At 39.5% G+C, this 25,355-nt stretch overlaps 2 protein-coding genes across 2 annotated transcripts in view; both read right to left on the bottom strand.

The window, feature by feature from the left end:
- ppp2r5a (protein phosphatase 2, regulatory subunit B', alpha isoform) overlaps positions 1-15,144 on the bottom strand; it is a 61,044-nt gene extending 45,900 nt beyond the window's left edge. The window contains exon 1 of the mRNA XM_080881926.1: positions 14,142-15,144. Coding sequence (XP_080738052.1) covers positions 14,142-14,289 — 148 coding nt within the window. The 5' untranslated portion in view covers positions 14,290-15,144. The remainder of the gene's footprint in view (positions 1-14,141) is intronic.
- A 2,675-nt stretch (positions 15,145-17,819) lies between these two features.
- LOC308396658 (denticleless protein homolog) lies at positions 17,820-24,866 on the bottom strand. The gene is made up of 15 exons (XM_080882146.1): positions 24,637-24,866; positions 23,043-23,180; positions 22,849-22,941; positions 22,707-22,768; positions 22,377-22,497; positions 22,219-22,284; positions 21,937-22,052; positions 21,770-21,843; positions 21,564-21,670; positions 21,370-21,474; positions 20,781-20,893; positions 20,569-20,658; positions 20,280-20,403; positions 19,441-20,099; positions 17,820-18,598 (listed from the first exon to the last, which is right to left on the bottom strand). Exons 1-15 carry the CDS (start codon positions 24,686-24,688, stop codon positions 18,533-18,535), a joined length of 1,986 nt encoding a protein of 661 aa, XP_080738272.1. The 5' UTR covers positions 24,689-24,866; the 3' UTR covers positions 17,820-18,532.
- Between the last annotated feature and the right edge of the window lie 489 nt (positions 24,867-25,355).

Below are 25,355 nucleotides of genomic sequence, written 5' to 3'. Positions count from 1 at the left end.
GACAAGAAAGCCTAATTTCTGCTGTTCAATATTGAAGAAATTTAAATTTCTTAAAATTATGCAAAATTGCAGAATATTTTTAAGGTTATCTGCTATAAAAAGCCAGACCAGGAAAATCTCCTTCATGTTTTCCTGTGTTTTATTCTCAGTTACTTTCACACAAAGGCATCTGTTGTGATTTTCACAATTCTGATGAAGTCTCATGTGTATCAGTACTGATAAATGATCAGAATTATAATATTTCTGACTGTCTGAGGCTAAATTGAATCAAATCAGGACTTTGAGAACCGGAATTGAATGGATTATAGAAATCAGTGATGATACTCAGCCCTAGTGAGCAGCCTAGGCCTGAGAGAAGTGGATGTAGCTGTGGGTAATAAGAAAAGATGAAAAGAACTATTGATAACTTTTTTGTTAAGTTAAGGCCTGATCTGTCTGAAATTCATAGCCAGTGCTCTGACACGGTGCCATCAATATTTGAATGCTGAAAAAGCACAGTGTATCCAGAAAACACATTATATGCTGCAGTAAATGCACTGCCCAAGTGTCCCCTCTCCCCACGGCCTTTCAGCAGCAGACAGCAGCAAACAGGTCGTCAGAGGAGGCCAAGATGATGATTAAGTTTTTAACATTTTCTACAATATTGACAAAGCACTTTAAGCACAAGTTTGTTAGTTAATAATTTAGAAATTAATATTGTCTGTATGGACTTCCCCCCCCAAAGAAAGTGCACATGTAAAACTGCGGTGTTAAGCGATGCGGTTGAAAAATTTGAGTGCGCCTAACTTTTGTGCCGGTACGCCTAAATTTTTAAAGTTAGGCGTACCGGTGCGCCCATGTCAAAAAGTTAGTCTAGAGCCCTGATCGCGATATAACTTTTACTCGATAGAGAAATTAAGCTATCGCGATAGACCTCGCAGCTCTTGTCCTCTTAAAAAAAAAAAAAAAAAAAAAAAAAAAAAAAAAAAAAAGTCAGCCAATCCAAATTAAGTAGCGCAGAGCCGAACCAATCACAGCCGCAGCGTCACGTCGCGTGACTTGTTACGTACAGCACAAGTGCCAAGCCGCACGTGTGTTTGTTTGGGAAGCAGCCAGCGGGTAATGGAGGAAATGAGTGTGCCGACTAGAAAAATCAACCGAGCGTGACCGAAGAGAAAACAGATGATGGTTCCAATGCCGGAGAGATTGTCGAACGGAAGAGCCATAGAAGTTCCGTAGTGTGAAGGTATTTCGGCTATTTCAAGTCTGACAAAAAACAGAGTAGCGTGCACTGTAAATTGTGCCGAAAACAAGTCTGGAAATACAATAAACTGGTGCATGCATCACACTGTGCACCACGTTATTGTTTCGGTGAAATGAATTTCTACAATACTGTTACTGTTAATTCTACTCTCTGCAGTGTTTAAATGCTTACATATACACACAGTTACTGTCCGTCCACACATACGACTCGGTTCTGCTTCTATGCCCCAGCTTTGTTTACTATTTCCCACCGAGGCTTCTAGACTTCTGATTGGCCAACATTTCTGCACGGTTAGGAATCTAGCGCCACCTGCTGCTTTGGCATGTTCATAGCAGCGTTTTCCTTCATTTCTGCCTTTATGTGTGGACGGGATTATTTTTTAAAACGAAAACGGAAAATCTCTGTTTTCAAAAATACCCGTGTACGTGTGGACGTAGCCTCAGTCTCTAACTGGAAGCGCTAATTCGTCATTCGGCTTTTGTCAGACTAAAGTAACTGTTAAAACTGTTTGAAAAGCTAAGCTATACAACAAGGAGAGATTGAGAATTTCCTTTTAGTTCTCAGTTTATTTGATATTGACAAAAGTTAGTCAGTTTTGTCTGTTCTTCTGTAAAACAAACTAAGATTTATTTTTAGAATTAATATTTTGTTTCTAAGTGGAATTGACAATTTAGTCTGTTTCGTTTGTTCTATTTTGAAACTTAAACGCTTTAGCGGCTGCCTTTTGTGTAGTTTGCAATATTTGCCTTTATTTATCTGAAAAAGTCTCATGTTCCTTAAGTACATCTACCCTGTTGAACTTATTATGGGAAATAAATATTTAAATAAAAACAAGCTGCTGATTATTTCACATTTTACTTGTGAGCAACGGCACATTTAAATCTTACAAATTCTTACAAGTTATTTGGCTTATATCGTGATAGATATCGTTATCGCCTGAAATGAAAAAAACATATAGTGATATGAAAAAATCTCATATCGCCCAGCTCTAGTTTCTACAGTGGATTTTCTTATGTGCTCAGTTTAGTTTCTACTGGATGCTTATTTTTATTTTAATAATACAGACTTGTTTGGGGGGCTTTACCGATTACAGATAACAAAACAAGCATAACACTTAAGACTCAGTCTCATTTACAGTAAATATAAGCGCCAATACCTTTTTGTTTGATGCACTGACAAATATGTCAGAACATTTTTTTTCCCTTTTAGTTTCCGTACTGGGTCTGCAGCTTTCCTTTAGTTTTACTTCTCTTTTTTCCCAAAATATATATATTTTTCAATATATGGTTTCCATATATGGTTATAATATGATTTCTAATTTTTTTTTTATATTTTTATTTATAATAGAGAAGGGTATTTGTCTGTAGTAAAATTTGGGAAGTTCAGATCAAATATTACAATAAATATTTTTTTTTTTTTTTTTTTAAACTTCATCATATGTTGAAACCCACTTCTCGGGAAATAATTTAACCAAAGCCGTCTGATGCTGGTTGTGTTGACAAATTTGACCAAAACTTACATTTCCTGTACCATTTTTAAGTTAGATTAACTAAAACATACATAAACTAACTTAACTTACTAAAGTAAGTTGAAATTCTATTTTTTGTTGTTGTGGTTAAAGTTAATAGCTTTGACACAGACTCATATAAATTGCATATTTAACACCCATTCCGAATGTTATCTATGCATGGTATTTAGCACAATATTGCACATCACATGTTGAAATAAAAACAATAAAACAATGAAATCCTAACCTACCAGAGGCAACAATTATAGCAACAACTGACACCTCAGCCAAACACAAAGATTTGTCCCTGTGTTTCCTAGGAAATTATTTATCGATTTGTTATCCGCTGGCAGATATGATGGAAACTGCCTGTGTGGGACAACTGTCAATCGATGGGGGTTAACAGAGTCCACTCCCCCCCTGTTTAAAGTAACATTTACATGAACATCCAATCCAACATCTTAATATTTGCTGATGTTTAGAAAAAAAAGGTTTGGGAAAATGTCTGAGATTGTTGACGCTACAGGAGGTTTTACAAGATTTTATCCTACACATTTATTCACTGTGAACTGTGGATAAAGATCAAACCACATTTTATCAATACTGAACAAAGAAATCTCGATCATTGCGAAGGTCTCACCCATCCACTTCTACCAACTATTTGGGTGCAAGTTGTGGGTGCAGCAATCTAAGCGCGGACACCCAGACCTCGCTCTCCCTAACCACCTCCTCTAGGGACACGAAACTATTCCTAAGCCAGCTGAGAGATGTACAGTCTTAGCTGTTTCCTGGGTCTGTCCCAAGATGTCAAACACCTCATCTATGATCCATCCTGGTCAGATGCCTGTACCATCTCAATGGACTCCTTTGATTGTGGAGGAGTAGCTGATCTCTACTATTACTCTGGCCTGCTAACAAATGACCAAGCTCCTCGCCTTATCTATAAGAGCCCAGACATCCTTCAGAGGAAGCTCATTTTCTGTGCTAGTATCCTAAGCTAGAGGAGAGGAAAACATATGGACACAACCTTATAATAAACTAAGGGTCAATTACAGCACAGAACATTTAATACTTAAAAGCTACTATAATTTAGCGCATGCTTTTAAAAAAAAAGAAAAAAAAGAAAGAAAATAGTCTGGGTACAGCCCATTTGCCTCAATTACACACATTTTCCTCACTTAAACAAAGTTTAGCATCTTATGATGGGTTCGCCAAAGTGAAGTTTTCACACACTGCAATTACAAATTCAAAGCTTATGCAAAGATGCAGCACTGTGTCACAAAAGTCTATCAGCTGAGAGTCTTCCATAAAATGTTGATTTTCAAGACAATGACAATCAGACAAGGACAAGCTTACTGATGCTGTTTTCTTCCATTTCTCCATTTTTAAAAATGTTTTTAAAGACATTAAAAAAAACAAAAAAAAAAAAAACAGGAGCGCTGGGAAAATCTGAAAATATGTTACTACAACTTGTTGCCAGCTATCAGCTGCACTCTTCCTCCTTCTGTTTGCTCTTCTGAACAAACAGTTCTCAAAGATCCTCCAAGCAACTGTACTCTCATAAATAAAGCTAGGCAAAACTTTGCTTCCCATTTGGTGTGAACAAACCTTTAGTCACTTCCATTAAAGATACAAAACAAGACAAAAGGAAACAATTAGGCCTGTGCAATGTGAGGCAAATCTGTAATATGGGATAACAGTTGTTCAGTACTGCAATGATGAACCGATCAGCTATACAATTCCTATAACTTTTAGCTTTAAAAAGGTCTTTTGCAATTTGTTTATTGTGCAAAATACAATTTAGAGAAGATTAGACTGATGAATATTTTCACAGATAAAAAGTCTGTCTCCTTCTGCTGGCTTTTTGTGATGCCAGCACATATTTGATTTTAGAGCCATGTAGGATGACTTCTGGTTTCACATTTTAACCAAACATGTACTGTGGAAAAAGCTAATTTCCAGGGCTGATAAATGAAACAATAAAAAAAAAACCTATACATTCATCTTCTTTTAAAATAATACGGCAGACAGAAAGTGAGAAACAGATGCACAGCGCAACAGATTTTTCCATGTAGGAACAAGCCATGGACCACTGTGACTGTGCCACATTTAGGTTGCTGACAGAAAGACCCACACCACCCAAACGTAAAGTCAGATCTAGTTAGGAACCAAGGCTCAGCTGAAAATTTCACTCCAAGGACAGAAATATCAACCTAAATGTAGCAGCATGTATTTGGAAAGTAAAACATTTCCCTGGCTTGCTCTCAAGGCTTCTGGCTGCCATGGCAACAATGTTGGTCTGTGAATGACTCATCTTTTCAGTGTCTATCACACAACAGGAGCTGTAAGCACTCCAGCCTCTCCACTGCAGGAGGGAAGAAGCATCTTTGCAGGCTACTATCTTTTAGCACCTGATAAAGCTGGCTGCAAAAATTTCCATTCTTAGAGTTACTCCAGAAACCAGAAATAGTGCAGATAAAACCATTGTGACTCATTAAAAGTAGGTGCAGTTTGTGCAAAATGATGTAAGGATTTCCATGTTGTGCCAATTAAAAACATTTTTTTTCTGCAAGTTAACACTGTACTTGTGATTTTTGGCTTTCAGGCAACTGAATAAACCAACACTCTTATCCAATTAAAGATAGTTCGAGGTTGACTGGCAAAAATGATAATTTCATAAACACCTCAATGTACAGTATACTGACAGCTCTTCTAGTGTACTGAGCCTATATGTAACCACAACACAGACTCTGTTCTGTAAATGAATCATGACTCACACAACTGAGTGCTACCAGGCAACAGATGGCTAATCAATAAGTGTAAACATGCTAGAAAAATTGTGGTTACTCTTGCAAACTTCCCCAAGTTGCACGTATGAGCAGACATGGGAGTGTTTGGGTGATATTTATTAATCTGGCAATGATGCCTTAATATGCACGGGTAGTACTTAAAGTGCTCAGAAGACTACTACTCTTTGATCTGATCTGGAAATTTGCTGCAAGGAGAAGGGTCACTCACAAAGGATGTGGATGACTTTAAAATATATAAAAAGTATAAAAACAAACAAACAAACAAAAAACAAAGTAAAAATTTATGCAAATATTTTGTCCTAAATATATATATATTCAACATTATGCACTCCACACTGTATATAAATGCCACTTGTTTTGCACATATTCAACTCTGTATATTTTATATATTTTATTATTATTATTATTTTATTTTTTTACTATTTAATTTGTAAAAATGTGTACACACACACACACACACACACACACAGGAAAATATTTAGTATACACATCCAGAAATGCATACACTATTATATATTGTACATATATTTATTAGTTTCAGGTTGGCCATTCTTGTATTTTGCTCGTTTGTGTTGTTGTGTTTGCACATCTCTGTTGCTTGTGGGGCTCGCACACAAGAATTTCACTCGCATGTGCTGTGCCAGTGTGCCTGCACATGTGATGTGACAATAAAAAGTGATTTGATTTGTGATTTGATTTGATATATTTTCCTGTTGTTTCTGGTTCCGACTGACAAACTAAAGGACAAGCATGCTCCGTGGCAAACAGGCAGTAAGCATCCCCTGAAAAATCTTCCTTTCTGATACTTGATGTTTTATTCAGTCTCACCCAAACCAAGTCCATGAACTCAGTGGGGAGTGGGCCATTTTCCTACAAATTTTGGAACTTAGGACCTAAAATCCTTTTTTAAGACCACAGGTTATTGCCCTGTCATGCTCATCAAAAGAGGGAGCTTTGAGGCACAGTGTTGGTTTCACATTTTAGATCTAACGGCTATGCCCATCTTCTAGAATGTCTATGTGAGTGGTATTTGTGCAGCTTGTTATAGCACGATGTCACAAAAGTAGACCACCACCTGAAATCAAAGTCTGTCTAAAAGCCCCTGGAGAGACAAGCAAATATAATGCTCCATAATTTGCCTGTGACAACATACTTGGAAATTAAAATGTTTGCATGCATTATTTAGACTGCTTCTACCTACTTTCAACCACACATACACACACATGCAGAGATGCCCCAAAGAGAAATACTGTAATTGGTTAGTCTCAGAGTCACATGGTGCTGCACTGACGAAGTATATACACAATATTAGCAAAACGGCTGATGGTTTTAAATACAATTATTGACAAGCTGTTAACATAAGCATTAAATATACTGGCATTATATTTCACAAGTTCAATAATTCCTGATTTCTGTAGCAATACGATTTTTTTAAGATCCCGCAGCATTTGCGTATGAATGTATTTCCATCTAAATATCATTGCTTTGTTTCCCTTAGCTGTTACATTTATCAGCTTTTTTGTACTCTTTTATACTGACCCACTTAAATAAAAAAGGTAACTTCATACTTTGAGTAGATCGTGTGCTTAAGTCCTTCCCAATAAATAATTGAAACACTAACGCTTATTAGAAAGGAAAAGTGTGCTTGTAGAAACTCTTTATACTCATTTTCCTACAAAATACAAATAGAAATAAGATTTTGGGGGGAGGCAAAGCAGGGCACAATAACCCAAATGAGCAGGTCAAACATCTGCAAACCCATTACGGAAAAAAAAAAAAAAAAAAAAAAAAGAATTAAAAAAAAAGATTTTCTCATCTATCTGCCAGCAGTTGCCACAAACATGAGGTACAAATCACCCTCCAGCTTTCAGTGGAAGAACGCTGGATAATTTGCCTGTCACTTCCACCCTTGTCAAACCAGCATCTGTCATGTTGTTTCAAGTCAGTTTGTGCACATTGCTGTGGTGCAGTGCTCAAATCCTTCCCAAAGCCCCCATCTTTTTGATCATCTGCTTTCCAGATGCACCATAACAATAAAATATATTTTCAAAATCTACAAAGCCTTTTTTGCTGTTGTATAACTATAGTCAGCATTAATACCAACACATTTTATTGCCAGCATTTAAGAAGTTGCATCATGTTGAAAAGTTGCAACTACTTGATCAGGCAAGTCTGCTCCTTCCTTTAGTATCGACAAAAAATGATCATTTGATATGACTTGCTGAAGTTATAAGTGAAAGAAACTTGACAATTAAAATCCTGTCATCAGTTCTTTGATCACAACAGTGATAATTTCTCATATCACCATTATAAAGCTCATTAACTCGTCATTAACTGTCTGTATTTATATAAGTCAGACAATTTCCTGCACAAAGTAAATGTACACATTGTTATGGATGAAACTCACTCTGCAACCAAGTGTGTGTATGCAAGTAGGATTTGTTTTACCTGCCGGTTAAAGGTAAACAACCAACAAGTAGGGCTGGGCCATAATATAGTGTTCACTGTTTTTTGTAAAACATGCAAGCAGGGCGTTGTTATTGCCGTATTTGTCGCACTAAGGTGTTCATAAATCTGGGAGTAATCTGGGTCCAAAAACTCAGTCCGCTTCAGGTCCCAAAGTCAAAACGAACACTGCAGCACACTGAGAGTTAAAAACTGTCTAAATTCTTTCATCTTTAATAAAACAATCAGCATTGCTGCTTTACCAAGTGTAATAATTAAGTTTAACATCCAGGGATCCATGAAAACAGAATTTATTACATTTAAGTTAAATGTAATAAATTCTGTTTCCTGCTAACTTCTAACTCCGTTAAATGATTTAACGGAGTTAGAAGTTAGCAGGAAGTTAGCTCGCTAGTTTCGCTAGTTACCTAAGCATGATATAGCATGTTCTGACTGAGAGATTTCTGATAAAAATATAAACTTACAGCTCTGCTATCACTTCCAATATAAATGAAGATAGAAAATTAAACAGCAGTGATGTTTGTAGGGTTACTGAAGTTGGGCTAGGTGGTATATACCGTAATGATGTGCTACGTCAGCGGTCCCCAACCCCCGGGCTTCGGACCGGTACCGGTCCGTAAGTCGTTTGGTACCGGGCCACGAGAGTTGAGGCTCAGGTGTGAAATGTATGGTTTTCAGGGTTTTTAATCGGTTTTGAGCGTTATTTTGTTATCGTTTTTATCTTTAACTCGGTTTTCCTGGGTCTTTTCACGTGTGTTATGAATAAATCTTCTTTTTTACGGTACCGGTACTAGTTTTATTTTGTTGTATTTATCCGCAACACCTTAAAGGCCGGTCCGTGAAAATATTGTCGGGCATGAACCGGTCCGTGGCGCGAAAAAGGTTGGGGACCGCTGTGCTACGTGATCGCTAGTGACATAGCTTTGTTAGCATAACATAAACAGTGAAGCTAACACTTTTCCACTCGATAAAAGTTAACGTGAGGGTTCCTGATGGTTAGAGACAAATGCAATCGCATGGCAGGATGCTGTAAACAGACCAAACTTCAGTCAGGAGAACAACTGAGATAATCCATCCACAATACGAAGTTAGTCATTAATATACTGCAACAACATGGTAATAGAGCAGCTGTGACAGAATACAGCATTAATGAATCAATGGTACAGAAGTGCAGGAAGCAAGAAGAATGAGTTGAATAAAGTTTGATTTATCTGACTGCTTTGTTTCGCTTAATGTGCCTTATAATCCCGTGCACCTTATGGTCCGAAATACACGTATGACTTTTTTTATTTGTTTCTATCATATATACAAATTAGATGCACACTAATCACATATATGATTCCAATCTGTAAATCCAATGAGCATATCCTGACATGCTACCAAACAATATGATACTATACAGGATAACTCGCCGGGTTGTTGATAATATGGGTTTACCACAAGCTTTTGACACAGAAGAAATCATGGATAAAAGCTCAGCTTGGTATCAAAATGTAGGTAAAACAACTAGCCCTTGTTATATGCTAGGGCTGCACGATTTTGCATAAAATGAGAATCATGATTTTTTGGCTTAGAATTGAAATCACGATTCTCTCACGATTTTCTTTTCCAGTATAAATATTTATTGCACTTATTAACTGCACATCAACTTCGTAACAGTTGAAACTGAACATAAAAACAATAAATAAACATAAAAACAACAAATGTCTCACGTTTTGTTGTTGCCGCAAAATGTTGTACTGCTTGAAATTTCGTCTCCACCGTTGCTTGACACTGCGTGTATAGAGCAGGTAGTGCAACAATAGAAAAATAGTTGGGGGACGGCACTGTGTAGCGTTTGTCTAGGCCGGGTGTTGATCATTTTCCTAAATCCCTCGTTTTGCACAGTGTTGATGGGAGCCATATCTTTGGTCAGGTAAGTAATAGCCTCCGTAATTTCTTTGAGTTCGACGTGTATAGGGAAGCGCTGTATAAGGTTCCCGTTATTGGTGTTTGGGTGGTTGACCGGAACGGATTTTCTCCTGTCACTTTCTCGTCATCCCTGACGTGCTCTCCGTTGTTTTTTCCCTGCTAATTTTAACATCACACGGCACAGCTTCTGTGTCACGTGGTATAAGGCTCCGCCCTTGTCATTTGTTGAGCAGGAAGAGTGAGCGCTTTTTTTCATGCAGAGTACGTCCCGGATCAAAATGTGGTACAATCATCGTCGTAGGTTTTTTTTTTTGTTTTGTTTTGTTTTTTAAATCGTTGTCATTTGGAAATGAGATCGCACATAAGTATGAATCGAGATCGCGATTTTCTAACGATTAATCGTGCAGCCCTATTATATGCTATAACTTGTTTTGATCAGCTTCTAAACTACATGGTACTATAGCCCAAGAACGTTTACCCAAAATGCAGTTTTTCAAGTTTGCTTCAGTGAAACCTCAGGAAACAGAGCAAACATCCATGTTACCAGTGCTTGCTTCTGTTACCCTGTGTCACAGATATTACATCGGTCCATTGGCACTGCTATATATTGACTTCAGATTGTGAGACTTGAAGTTAATGTAAAATTAATTTTCTTGCAATTTGTAAATGTAAATGTATTTTTAGTTGCAAGAATTTCACATGTCTACTCCTTGTATATAAAGACTTTTAAATCAGACCTATGTATTTTGAGGACCTGTAGTTTCCATATTATAAAAAGGTAAAACTTTGGTATATTTAGTAAAGCCTTAAATTTACCATACAATATAAATACACACCTAATTCTGAAGGGGTCAGGTGAGAACACTTCCTAAAAAACAACATTGCAAAGTCTACACAAGTACAACTGGTAGGCATGTAACATAACAAACACAACCAGGCCTCCACCCCACATGCCTGTCTCCACCTAAAACACACAAACAACAGACTCCAGGAGGTTTTATACCAGCCTCCCGTGTTTCAACCAAGCAGTGTCACATTTCGCTTGATGATCACATTTTGCTGTCTTGCATTATCTCCTGCGCAGTCAGAGGCTGTGCTTACTGGCTGTCACTGACATGAGAATGAGACAAGTACAAAACAAACGTCATGGCATGTAACAGGTGGTTCTTGCTTTCTCTGGTCCTTTCAGCCTTGTGAAGCATCACAGGAGACAAACTGCAGCACTGAGCTTTAAATATTGAGCTTGGTTCAGTAAAGTATGGGAGTGTGTATGGGACTCCCTGCCTCATCCTTATTTGTTAAGTATTGCAGCAATTCTGCCTCTAGCAAAAGAGTTATATTTCAGTATGTTTGGACTAGGAATCCCTTTACAATAGCTCACTATGTAAACTTCTCAGTGTGAAAAGAAAAAAGATTACAGCTTTGACAAAGTTGTCTTCTCTATTAAGAGCCTGTACCATTAACAACATACAGGAGACAACAGAAGCAAACATTTTATGGCTTAGCGGTGTCAAAGGTGTCCAAAAACTATGCTCCAATATTAATTTTAAAACATGCATAATAAAACCACTCAAATATGCATTTCCCCTCATCAGGTCTAATCACAGGGGAGCTTTTAGATACAAGCTGCAACCATTAAGCTCACATATACAGTATAATTAGTTTCTGTTAACTGTTATTTACACACAAAACAGCCTGGAAGAGTTGGTGCCATTAGACAACTGTTATGGCTCACTAACATTTACCTTTACTTGTTCAGCCAATATCCACCCACTTACGTCCACTCATTAAGCTACGCTAAATCATTCACCCGTCTCCTTGCACTGATAGCTGTGTGTCTGAAGCAGAGCTGCACCTAGCCCTATGCCACATAGCTGGTCTGACTTTGACAACACAATATTGCTCACAGATAAGTTGGGTCTTACAACTTTTCAGGTGGTTATCCAGATTCCCTTTCTGTGTCCTTTGGGTGACAGTCACTGGTTGTGGGAGGAAGTTGATTCTTAATTTTCTCAAGTAAATTTTAAATTACTGATTTCATAATCAAAACTAAAATATTTACTGACAACCACACAGTCTGTAGTGCCAAACTGCTGTCACTTTTTTGTTGGGTTGCACAGAGATATCAAGTCAATATCTGTATGGGCCAGGAACATCCTTGCTTACCAATTGGTATATCAAATAAGATGGTATTTACCTTAACAATCCTTGGGAAATATTCATGCTCTCTTTATAAATGGCACAGACAATTCAAAACTTACCACAGCCTACACTTCTCTCCAACCAGATTATTCAAAAGCACTTCACCGCTGTGTGTGAAATGTCCAACTGAGCAATGAAATCCATCTCATCAGTTTGTGCAGTGTAACAGATTACAGATTTTGGGGGGTTCATGTATTTGAGCTACTTATCAAGGCGTTTACCAGGGTGCTTCCTTTTGCTCCTCTTACAGCACTGTTTGGGGTGGTTGATTTGAATAGCGTGAAGTGTCGTTGTGAAGCTCAGGCTTTATAGACAATGTTAGCAAGAAAAATTGTGCTACAATCTTAAAAGTCTGAGATACATCCAACTTACCAGTTTGGTGGCTGAAGGAATTAGAAAATGCGCTACACCCGTGTCAAACAAAGCAGGTCTCCTTCAGAAAATCTGGCTACCAGTCATCAGCTTGATTGAAAAACTGAATCTTTATTGCTTTTATAAATTACAATATAAAATGTCCTACTGTAATATCGACCCCTGCAACACAAAATAATAAAGTTAATTTAGTCTGTTTTTAAGCTTCTGGTATTATTCTTTTTCATATTTTTAAGAATTTGAAAACTTATAAACAGATATTTTAAATTATTATATTTGTTTATCAAATGGGCAGAGATAACAGGAAAAAAACCCCCATAAAATTCTGTTAAGTCAGGCAAGACAAACTCTTACCCATCAAAGGCCAATTCTGAGGCAAGGGTGACCGTGGCTCAGAATGGGCCAGAATGGGTTGGGAAGCGCATCTGTAACCGGAAGGTCGCCAGTTCGATCCCTGGGCTCTCTGTCCTGGTCATTGTGTCCCTGGGCAAGACACTTTACCCCACCGCCTACTGGTGTTGGCCAGAGGGGCCGATGGCACGATATGGCAGCCTCTCTTCTGTCAGTCTGCCCCAGGGCAGCTGTGGCTACGACTGTAGCTTGCCTCCACCAGTGTGTGAATGTGAGAGTGAATGAATAGTGGAATTGCAAAGCGCTATATAAATGCAATCAATTATCATTATTATTATTATTATTATTATTATTATTATTATTGTGAACCAGCTGCCTACAAGCTTGAAAATGCAATGCATGAAGGTAACTGGACTTCTTTAGGTTTTTGAGGACAAAAGGGTTATTGACCCACTATTGATCATGTCAGTCAACGTGATGCTCAGAATCAGCTCCAAAGGGGATAGTCCCCACTAGGGTTTAATTACCCAGGACTCGTTGTTTTAGAACTGAAGAAGCCTCTTGGATGGAAGCCGAAACCTCTTCAGAAACCTAAAGAAGTCGAGATGCCTTCTTTTTCAAACCCTCAAGACTACCGTGGCCTGGTTTACTGAGACCCTACACAGACCGTGCTTGCCAAAAAATAAAATAAAACGGTAGAGTGATGAAGAGCTGTACTGGCTGGACTTTAAAAAAAGGAAACTATTTTTTGTGTGTGTACAAGACAAGGAATAAACACTAAAATCGTGACAAATCAAAAACTTATATCAAAGCCAAATTGAATTTTCCAATCAGTGCATCAGGTGTAGAGACACTGATCCTTCAAAACACCTTGACGCAAATACATAAATCCTTCTTAGCCACTAGAACAACATGGCTCTGGGGATGTGCATTTGTCATTACACAACATCCAGCAAGGACAAAACAAAAAACAAAACAATGGGTCAAGAGATGTTAATACAACTACTGACAAAACTGTCCAAGAATACAAAACCAATGTAACATACTTTGGCACAGAGCCTTTTCAAACACCCTTTGGTCAACTCTTACAAGCTGCTTGCAAGTGTTAATAGGTGTGCATTATTTTTTGGCAGGTTTCTGAATACAGGCCAGCTTTAAAATGTGTAATGCATTTCTGGCTGCATGCACAGTGTACCTGCAGTGGATCCGGCAGTGTACACACACACAGCGGTCATGACAGGCAGACTATTTTAAGCGGCGGACCCCTTCATCCTCTTACCTTTGAGCTGCGGCAGCGGGGAGAGCTCGACCGGAGCGGTGTGAGTGCGATACTGAGAGGAGCCCTGGGATTTTCTCTGCTTCTGTGCCTTCCTCATGGACTTCCTCGTAAACCCATCCACTTTCTCTGATGCGGAGATGGCCGACATTTTGATGCATAAAATAAAAAAAATAAAAAAAAACTACCTTGACACTTTTTGCACTGTATCTCCTAGGTCATACGAAAAGCTTCCTTCCCCTTTTCACATCAGAAGGTTTGTGTTATTTTTGTATGATCCAACATGGTCGGTCGGTACGGAGGTTAAGCTGTGCCCAAAGACTGCATCATTATCTTGCTCTATGAAATACGGAGGAGGGGGATAGTCTTCAAAATACGAAAAAATACGAATTTAGTCACACGACACCGCCCACACTACACAGCACGGAGCGACCAACACGACAAGAATAAGCTCCTAAATTTCTGACATTATTTTTACTGCTGCATTGTGATCGAAAAACGTCTACCTGTTGCAAAACATAAGAGAGGCATTGCCGGATTGAAGCTGTCTACAGTAGACCTAAGCTGACAGTTAGCTAGCCTGCTAAAATTAGCTGACGGTTACAACAATTTGCACCGCTGCTGAGGGGGGGAAAAGTTACCAAAGAAAGTTGCCCCGTTAATTTTTTGCAGCTCTTCGGTAAAACACACAGTCCGCGTCTTCGAGCACTGGTTTAATCCTAGACAGAATTCTGCTGAGTGTGTTTTTGAGAGAAAAAAAATTATCCGCGATCGATGAAGTTAAATTTCGCTCGTCGACTCATTTAGCGCTTGAAAGTTAGCCTCATCCACCTAAGAGAAACTTCACCTTTCGCCACACTTCCGAATGAATAGTGTGAGACTGTTTCGCTAGCACGACCTCGATAAAGACCGAGTATTGTCAAAAACAGCAAATTACTGGATGTCGAGCTGAGGCAGGCAGCCGTAAACACTCCCAGCGAAGCCGCTCCGTCACTGTGTGTCTGTGAGCTTGACTGCGGAGCGCTGACGGGGGCACGTCACTGATTGACGTTGCTAACAGCCAATCAGAGGCGAAAATTTCAAAAAACTAGAACTTTTTAAACCAATCGAGCCGCGCAGAAAGCGGGACTTGAACATGTGACATGTGAAAACAAATAGGTGATGCGGTACAGGCAGTAGCGTTAAACAAAAACTGACACACGTCTCGTAGCAATACATTTAAAATAATAATAAGATAATATAATAAGAGTTCCATTTGTCGCCGTGTGTTTCTTTGCGCTTTTTAAAGAAGTACCCCACTTATACTTTCAGTTTTTAGCCACAGATTGTTTTAGGATTTAAAAAAGAGATCCTGGGATATTGCATTTGGAAAAACTCCGATAACAAAGAGACTGAAGAAGTCACTTGGATGAGTGACGAAACGTTTCTCCCACCGAAAACTTATTAAAATATTTAAGTGTATATTTGAGCCTGTATGTACGCTCCTGACCCCCGAGAGAAAATCCAAAATAAATTCAACCATGTGCACCCTGGTCATTAAAGATGTATGCTGTTCAGTCATTCCACCCTGGAAAACTGATAATAACTGTATGTTATTCAGGAATTCACACACGCTTTGGCCCTGCCTGTATCACTCTCTAACTCAGGGGTGTCAAACTCAAATACACAGTGGGCCAAAATTCAAAACTGGAACAAAGTCGCGGGCTAACATTAATATTTATTGGAAAAAAAATCTTCCTCCAGATATAAGAATGAATCTTTTCTTATGGACTCAAATAAGTTTTGCTGGAAAACTGAATATAGAACAAGCAAAGCTTAATACTAAACAATATATATATTAGCTGTATAATACCAGTAGGCCTGCTCTAATAGTAATTTGGTATGGCTTCACGGGCCAAATGTAATTAGGCTGAGGGCCAAATTTGGCCCACGGGCCAGAGTTTGACAGCTATGCCCTAACTCAATGCCTTCCGCATTACATGCTGTATGTGTTTATAAAATACAGGTATAAAGCCTAAAATAAGGGCCTTTCCACAGGAAATTGGGTTTCTATTTTAGTACATTTACTTTGTCTGTAATAGAGACAAGAAGAAAGCTTTCTTTTTATCACTACACTTACATCAAAAGTAACACAAAAGAAATCTAGAATAATGTATTGTAAAATCCTAAATTATGAAAGAGAGTGCCATAGAGCTAAGTCCTGAAACCTTTGGCCAAATTCTAAATATGGATTGTATAAAGATGTTAATAATTAACATCTTTAATGTTAATTATTGTCATTTATCTTTATCTATTTAGATCAATCTTGTAGTAGATTTTTACCATTTTCTTTCCCTATTAATTATTTGCTATTATAATGGAAACAGAACAGTAAGTGTTAACAAGTTTTTCATTAGACAGGAGTCTATGCAGTCCCTCACTGTTTCCACGGGAATTTAGAGGGTAAGTAGTGCTACCAATCAAATGCACTTCATAAAGCGAAGCATTTAGAATTACCAACATCTTCCCAAGAGTGGACGTCCCATCAAAGTCACCCCAAGGTCAGACTCTACAATGCTCAAGAAAACTACACATTCACCTAGAGCTACATCTCAGGTCTCAGTCAGCATGCTAAATGTTAAAGTTCATGGCAGTACAATTAGTGCTACCATACCAGGAGAAAACATTGTAGCAGAGCTTAGGGTTGCAAAATTACATCTGAACAAACTTCAAGCCTTTTGGAAAATGTCTTCTGGATGGACAAGACCAAAGTGCAGAGGTTTGTCCATAATGCACAGCATCATGTTTTGAGAAAAGCAAACACGCCATATCAGGACAAACATCTCCTACCAACTATCAATGGCCATGGCGGAGTGGGGGGTGATTTGGGCTTGTTTTGCAACCACAGGACCTGGGCACCTTGAAGTCATTGGGTCAACCACAAACTCCTTTGTAAATCAAAGTATTATAGAGTCAAGTGTGAAGCCATCTGTCTCACTGCTAACGTTTTGCCAAAATTGTGATATGTAACAGGAGCACAGCGGCAGTCAAAGTCTAGACCTCAATCCGACTGAAATGCTGTGCATAAACTTTGCCCACAAACCTCAATGAACTGAAGTGACACAGTTAAGAAGACCGTGCAAAAATTCCTCCACAGTGATCTGAGACTGAAAGTCATACAGAAGTCAAATATTTAAGTAACTACCATCAAATACCAGTATACCATCTTTTTTCTTTAATAACTTACTGTCCATTTTCTCACCTATCATGCTTTTATGTTGGGTTTGTGTGCTCTTCAGTTCAGCTGCATTTATAATCAGAGGAAGTCACTTCATTGAAAGTCTTTACCACAGCTGCTGTAATAAGTTACCATCACACATACATGTTAAAAACAACCCTTCTGCCTCTCTGGGGCAGAGGCAGTGATTGTCAATTTTTCTGGCATTGTCTTCCAACCATTTCTATAGTTGGAATACAAAATGAAAAAAAAATAAGTAAAAAAATTAAAACTGTCCAAATGGAACAAAATAGCTGTAAAACACTAATCACACGAATCTGCAGGGAGCTAAAGAAAAGTGTGAGATGATAGAGATTTAATTTTTTAGGTTTGAATGTTTTTCAGTCTTTAGATTTTCTCTTTTAATTACCTCGACTAAAACTCTCACCACTTCCCCATCAGACCCTCTCTGTCCCTCACATACACACAAATACACACACAGGCAGAAAACTGTTTAATAAAATTTGACTACAGCTAGATTTATCAATTAAATACAAATAAATCAAGCATCATTCATTGGTTCTTCTGTACATATAGACAAGTCAAAAATTTGCTCAGTAAGGAAAAAATCTATTGCAAACCACGTGTGCAACTCCGATATGAAGGAGCAAACTCGTACACGGAAAACACGTGACTTCGATGGCTGGCTTACAAATGTTATAGAGCTGATCTGTGAGCAGCTTACAGTGCGGTTCATAAAAAGGTTTAACAAAATGAACCAAATAACTAGATTTTTTTAAATTGTTCTGTGAACAAATGCTTTTCTCTGCACTTGAGGATCAACTTTTTAAAATCTAATCAGCCTTTTAAATGTGGAGTCTTCGATTTAATGCTGAAGCATCTTTAGAAGTACTCATGTTCGCAACTTTAGTCGCCAGCCAGAAATTCTGTACAGCACCAGAAATTTCTGTAGGAGGCGGAAAAAAGAAAAAAGAAAAAAAAAGAAAAGAACATATTTAAATATAAAATTGAAAGCAGTCCCTGGATGTCAAATCCAAACCATCAAATGTTCAGTGACTGATCTCTTCTGATCTCAGTAATCAGTGATCTTAAGAGGCTTATAGTTTTTGGGTGCCACTTAAAAACCACCTTGAATAAAACCCTCTTAAAGAAAAGCACCAAGTTTGGTACAACCAGGTCAATCCAAAGGCCTTTTTGTGAAATACATGGAGATTTTCTTCATGGCTGGAGGGGTGCACACATTCTGGAAAACAGAAATGAAAAAAAAACAAAGGATCATCTTAAAAGCTAAAACAACATGCATGGATGCCACATTTAATTAAAATATAATCACCCAGACATATCAGTGCCAATGCCTACAGTATGTAAGGACTGTCAAACTCATTTTACATCGTGTGCTACATATAGCCCACTTTGATAACTAAATATTTCATCCCTGTCTTTAAGACTAAGAAAAATGACCATTGCGTTGCAGTTTTTCTATGGAATAAACATATATTAAGAAAAAAAAACAAAAACAAAAAAAAACAGGTATTCAATTGTTTTTCTATTACTTAACTACTTTTAGGTTGAGTAATAGTAATAGTTGATTTAGTATGAATTGCTACGGGGGAGCTCTTTATCAATAGAAAAAGCTTTAAAACCTCTAAAAATACAGATAAGAGTTTAAAATCCATGCACTCATTCACTTTTTAAAGCCTTTCGGTGTCGCCAGACAGGACTCTGTGCTGGGACGATTTCTGTCCCCGGACCTTATTTTTGACACCCCTGCTGTATGTGCCAATATGGGTTCCTTTTCCTTAAAGAATATTTTGCTGAAAATCTCCTTGAATCATTTAAGGAATGGCATCATATCTGCTTTGACTCCACCATCTACAGCAGCTGTAGCAGGAGGTGGAAACAAGCAGCGTCTGTAGGTGGCTGATGGGCAGCTGCGGTTTAAAATCTCCACCTCATCGGCTGCCAATTGTGTTTCAGTATAACTGAACTACATATAACACCACCCTTGCATCACAGCACCAAACTTGAGGATAATTTCAGATGAGAATGTTAATCCACTCCCAAACCTGTGAGTTTTATACTTACTGGTGATGCTGGTGTCTTGCTTTCTTGTTTCTTAGCAGCACTGGGACTTCTGGGGTCTTTGGGACTTCCAGGGCTTCTTTGACCTTTCCTCAGCTTCTGGCTCATCACTGACAGCCAGTTCACTCCTCTGGGAGAGCAGTTCTCCTTGTCGGTCTGTCTGGATGAAGCCGCATTGTTGTCCTCTGTGTGGCAGCCTGTTTGTGCTGGCCTCTCCTGAGCTGGGCAGCAAACACCAGAGAGGGTCCGGCTCCTCTTGGCTGCAGGAGAGAGTTCAGTAACGCGGTCGCACTGCTCAGTGCCCTCACAGTTCGAAGACAAGCCGTCACCGGTTTCCAGCCTGCGTTTGGCCCGTCGTTCTGTGGGGGGGGTGCTGCTTACAGAGCTCTGGGGAGACTGGCTCAGCACCCGATGGGCCGGAGAGCCAGCCTGTTCGGAAGTTCTGCTGCTTGGGGACAACCACTGTTTGATAGTGGGCGGAGTTCTGTGGCGAACAGCTGCAGTTTTAGAGTCCTGTGAGTGGTTGGGTGTAGTGGTGCTGGAAGAAAGGGGCAGGGCGGCTCCACTGGGAGCACAGGCTGCAGGCTGAGGTGAGGCTATGCCACCAAGGCTCACTCTCCTCTGGGGCTTGGCAGGGGTTGTCTCAGCTGGAATGGAAGGCCCTTAACAGCAGAATAAAGTAGTGTGAGTCCAGATGTGATCATGTTTTGTATTTAACTGCAGGACAGCAGTGATTTATGATGAAGCACAAATTCACATGCACATACTGTAAGTGAAACCTCTACGCTTTTATGACTATATGGTAGTTATTCACAAGAATACATTGTAGGTGAAGCACTTACTTGGGAGAATCTTAGGACGTGCATGGCCTACTAGGTTAGCCTCTCCTAATGAGGACTGCACTTCATCATTTTCTCGGTGAAGTCGCCAGATGCGCACGGTGTGGTCATCGGAACAGGAAGCAATCTGCCAACAGAGCAGAGGGCTTTATACAGAAGCTCATTAAATCGAATAAAGTCAGAGCGCCCCGCATCTTCCAGCAAAGTGCAGCTGGTTCAGGTGCTTCTCGGCTCATTAAAACTCCTCCAATTCACAGCAGTGTTCATACTTGTATAACCACTCACGTCTTACCTTAGTGAAATCTGTCGGACACCATGCAACAGACGTCACTTCCTCACTATGACCTTGAAGCGTCATGGGAGGAAGTTCAGGATTGGAGATCTGAAATGTAACAAAAAAATGTTCAAAAACCTTAAATTCGCAGTTCCTCAACACCAGAAAACCCCCAGAGTGAAAATAAAGCAATTTTTATTACGTCAGGTAAAATATAACCGAGAACGCACCTTCCAAATGTACGTGTGGTTGTCACTCGAGCCGCTGGCCAAAAACTGGTCATCTGGGCTAACGCTGGACTTTACATAAAACGAGGAGTTCTGGTGACCGCTGAAAACTGCCACTGTGGATGAAACATAATTCTTAAAAATGACAAAATATTCACAAAGATCAGAGAACAAACAAGTCTAAGGACAATCAAATAAAAGGATAAAATGTACAGTACTGTGTATATAACAATAAAAAGAGAAATGCTGAACTTTCCTCTAGTTTCTGTACATTTAGTAACACTTTCCTCTTTCGTTTCCATTAAAAAACTGTCATGATGCATTTTGAAATGGTTTCCTGTATTGCAACCTGTCAAACAGCACCTAACCCACTGCTATTCAGAACTTCAGATCAGACTTTAACACGTAACAGTAGAAAACAAAGCATCTATGGCTTTTATTTGCATCAAGAGGCTTCTGCTGCTGGATGCTTTGCTCCCATAACAAAGCGCATTAGCGCCATCTAGTGATGAATGGGTGACTGGAAAAAAAGACCTATTCTACTCTAGTGCACATACACGCACTGTTGAGCCAGAGCGAGGAGCTTCTTTACCTGGTGTCGTTTTTATTCCGCAGACACTGAACATATAGATGCTGTCGTCTGTGCAGTTACACATCACGTTGGCTCTCGCGGAGTCCAGAGCGAGTCCGGAATATCCTGCAGCACGTCAAAAAGACAGCTGGGTTATTTGTGTGTTATTTGCACATTTCAGGTAAAGGTGATGCTTGGCATGTTAGGGAACTAACCCAGTCGCGTCCGAGTGCAAGAACCTGGATACGGAAATGTCTGCAGGGGTACAGGATCATGACGGTGTGCAGTGTAGTTCTTCCTCAAATCCCACATCTTGATTACTCTGATAAAGGGAATTGAAGGAGACAGAAAATGATCGAGAATGTCTGGTAACGGCTCTTATAAATGTGAAAAAGGTGACAAGAAGCCTTTCTTTTCTTACCCGTCAACAGCTCCCGAAGAGATGAGGGTGTGCTGATCCCTGAACAAAACCACTGTAACGCTCTGCTGGGAGTCCTGCAAATAAGATGGAGTAGCTAAAGATTAGATTTCCATTTGCAGCATCGCTCTTTTCATTCCATTAAACGGCTGATTGTCGAGAAAACTCACCACGCTCGGAGCCATGCCGCGCATGCCGCCCCGTCTCTTCTTCGTTTTAGAGGGAGGGTTGGTCTCTGCTTTGTTGTGAGCTCCGCTGATCTGGTTCACCTGTCTGTAGAAACCATCTGAGGGAAAGACATAAGTTTGATTATTGTCGTGGCATTTTTCATAAATTCAACTAAAGAAACAGGAAAAAATAAGTGTTTTTGCAACAGGCTGCTAGTAACAAAGTGGCTAAAGACATGATTTAAAATGTATTGCTAAATTGTCTATTACTGTTCCGATCAATACCTTTTTTGCTGCACCTCATGTCCCAGATCATAATATTTCCATCTCTGGCTCCAGTAGAAAACACAGCTGCGTGACAAAAGAAAATGTATTAATCACATGATACAACAATATATCATCAATGCACAGCCAACACAATGTTAGCTCAGTAAAAGGTATACCTTTCTCCTCTGGTGCGAATGCAACAGACTTAAGACTGCAGAGGTGGCCCTTGAAGCTGCCTAACAACTCTCCAGACTTCACATCCCAGAGCCTGGCCATCTGGTCACCCGCAGCAGTTACCTGAAGAGATCACAGATGACCAAAGAATAATAAGAAAAGGCTTCAGAGTTTTTAATGGGTTCCAACAAAATAAAGAACAACAAAAAAACCCAAAAATTAGTAATCCCAGGTAAGGCAGATGCAATTACATGAGTCATGCATTTGAGGGTGACGCAAAAACATCTGACTTTCTGCAATTCTCTGACTAAACAGAATGAATTTGCACTTACTAACTGAGGCTCCCCTGGCATCCAGGCGATATCAAAGACAGCATTCTCATGAGCCAGCCATGCTGCAAGGTTAACACACTTTTAGCCACCAACATTTCAAAATACGTGGCATGACAATTATGAACACAAGTCACAAGAATACCTTTAAGAAGTGGATATTCACGGCTCTCTGTGTTGTAGAGCCTAACAATGCCTTCTTCATTAGCTGCTGCGAGGATGTTCTGCAGGTCCCTGGCTGAAAACAAACAGGAGAAAAGAGACACTGCAGTTAGACAGATTAATGACAACAGGGCCTTGCTCTCTCTGCACTTACAACGATAAGCACAAATGAATTACCAGAGGAGAAAGCTAATCCAAACGGTGGCACAGAGTCGCCAAGGTTCCCATAGGAGATATGTTCATCATGTCGGACGCATCGGTAGCCTTCAAGCAGGGAACTCAGAGGGTACCTGGACCGGGGATCTGCAGGGAGAGCTGAAGAGAATGATGCATGGTCAGAGGAAGGACATCAATGAGACACAGCAGTAAAACTAACAGAAAAAGCATTGCAGATTTAAGAGGACAATCATCAGACCACTTTGAGCTGATATGAAGGCAACTGTAACTCAAATAATCACTTGTTACAATTAAGATATGCAGAAGAGCATCTCTGAGATGCAACACATTGAACCTTGGAGTCATTGCAGCAGAAGACCACACCAGCTGCCGCTCCTGTAGGTCAAGAACAGGATCCTGGGGCTGCTATTCACACGGGATCATTTGTACTTGTGAACCGATCACGTCACGAAAGTCCAAACTAACGGTCCAGAGATTTGACTCATTGTCATTTTTAAAGCCTTCTTAGTAACAAACAAATCACCCCTGGCCTGCTATACTATACCAAAATAAGTAATAGACACCATGAAAAATAAAATAAATGAATAAACAAATAGAAGATTTGCTGGGTTTCATTATAAATGAATCAATGGGCAATTCCTATTTTATTTAACAGGAAAAAACATAGTATGTATTCTTTGAATTACCAGAAGATTTTGAGTTTTTTTTTTTTCTTTTGGGACCATTTACTATAATAACCTGTATGGGTAATGAATTTAGACTGGTAACAGTGAGGCTCTTATTTTATAAATAACTCTTTAATATTTTCACAATATACTCAAACATCTTCCCACTTTCCATTAGTCTGGTAGTCTGTAGTAGCCTGGCCTACTTCAGATTGTTCTATACGTTACCCTTTACTACGTGACACCCTTCTCTAATGGCTGTAATGGCTGCTTTCAGCAGGATAACACCGTGTCACAGAGCTCACTTCCTCTCAGATTGGTTTCTTTAACATGACGATGAGCACACTTTACTCAAATGGCCTCCACAGACGCCAGATCTCAAGCCATTGGGATGTGGTAAAACAGGACATTGCATCGTTGATGTACAGTCGACAAATATGCAGAAACTGTGTGATGCCATCGCGTCAATATGAATCAAAATATCTGAGGGACGCTTTAACCAACTTGTTGAATCTACGCCTGGAAGACAAAAGAGGGTCCAACTCGCCAGGTGTACCTATTAAAGTGACCTACGAGCATAGATCCGCACGCTTGTCTTCTCACTTGCTCTTGAGTTGTATAAACCAAAGCCAATCAAAATATGAGAAACTGTCCTAATATGTACTACGGTTATAAGGCATGACATATTGTTGGTGTGCCACCAGTTGGAGTCTGAACAGCCCGACAAAGACATTCACGAAGAAAGTAGAATTAAACGTTAAAGTCCACACTGAAGGCAAAAGAAAAGCAAGTGCAAATGATACTCTAGGAGCCCTCCTGGCAGCATGACTCCTCGAAACATAAAGCAGAGATGTTAGACTGCATTATCTTCCATGTTAGACTAGCTAAAGCCCAGCCATGGCCGTGCAAATAACCCATCCCTGTCTCACCATTCTGCCTCCGTCTGCCCACTCCTCTGTCCACCACTGAGCGGAAAAGCATCCCTGCACTGCAGCACAACTCGATCCAAAGGCTTTTGTATAAAAACGTAACGTTTTCCTCGATGTCAAGCTTCTGCCGGTCCGCTTTCTGTGCCGAAGCTGGGGTACTATTTCCCGCGAAGAGATCGTCCGAGCAGAAGGACTGAATTCCCCGCTAAACTTGCGTTACGCGCAACCATTGGTGGAAACGACGACTTCCTGGGCAGGAGCGCTTCTGCTTCCGCTTTCTTTGTAAACTTTCCCACCATAACTGGAGAAGGAGACGCCCCTTCAGCATAAATAAATATTTTTTAAACGATTAAACTAATAACTAGTCCCTCTTTGCATAGCACGTTTATCCTGTTAGACAGTTGTTAGTTTAGTAAATACACTTTGGTGTATACAACCACTGCCAAACTGCATGTAGATGGTGCATTTAGTGGTGCAAGTATAATTGGAAGTTGTGTGACAACACACAATTTCAGGTTGTGCGCAGTGTTGAACTAGAAATTGAATATCTGTGACTGCAACAAAAGTTATGAAAATCACACGTAAAATGTTTTTTTCAACAGAAGCACTAAAGTAACAAAGGTTTAAAAGTCACCATGACTTTGATGTCTCCAATGTAATTGTTGTTATTTAGAGTATTATGGTGTTACCGATTCATCCATAATCTATCATTTGACGCT

Source organism: Rhamphochromis sp. 'chilingali' (genome assembly GCF_963969265.1).
Source record: "Rhamphochromis sp. 'chilingali' genome assembly, chromosome: 5".
Lineage (NCBI taxonomy): Eukaryota > Metazoa > Chordata > Actinopteri > Cichliformes > Cichlidae > Rhamphochromis > Rhamphochromis sp. 'chilingali'.
This window is presented reverse-complemented; position numbering and strand designations above follow the sequence as displayed.

Bases quoted from the DNA above. Each gene is read 5' to 3' on its own strand.
- LOC308396658 (XM_080882146.1), bottom strand. From the start codon at position 24,688: ATGCTTTTCCGCTCAGTGGTGGACAGAGGAGTGGGCAGACGGAGGCAG. The intron at 22,498-22,706 runs GTAAGTGCAAAT...TGATCTCTTCAG, and splicing joins TGCCAGGGGAGCCTCAGTTA to GTAACTGCTGCGGGTGACCA. The intron at 18,599-19,440 runs GTAAGTATAAAA...TCTGTTTTCCAG, and splicing joins GCAAGACACCAGCATCACCA to AATGTGTGCACCCCTCCAGC.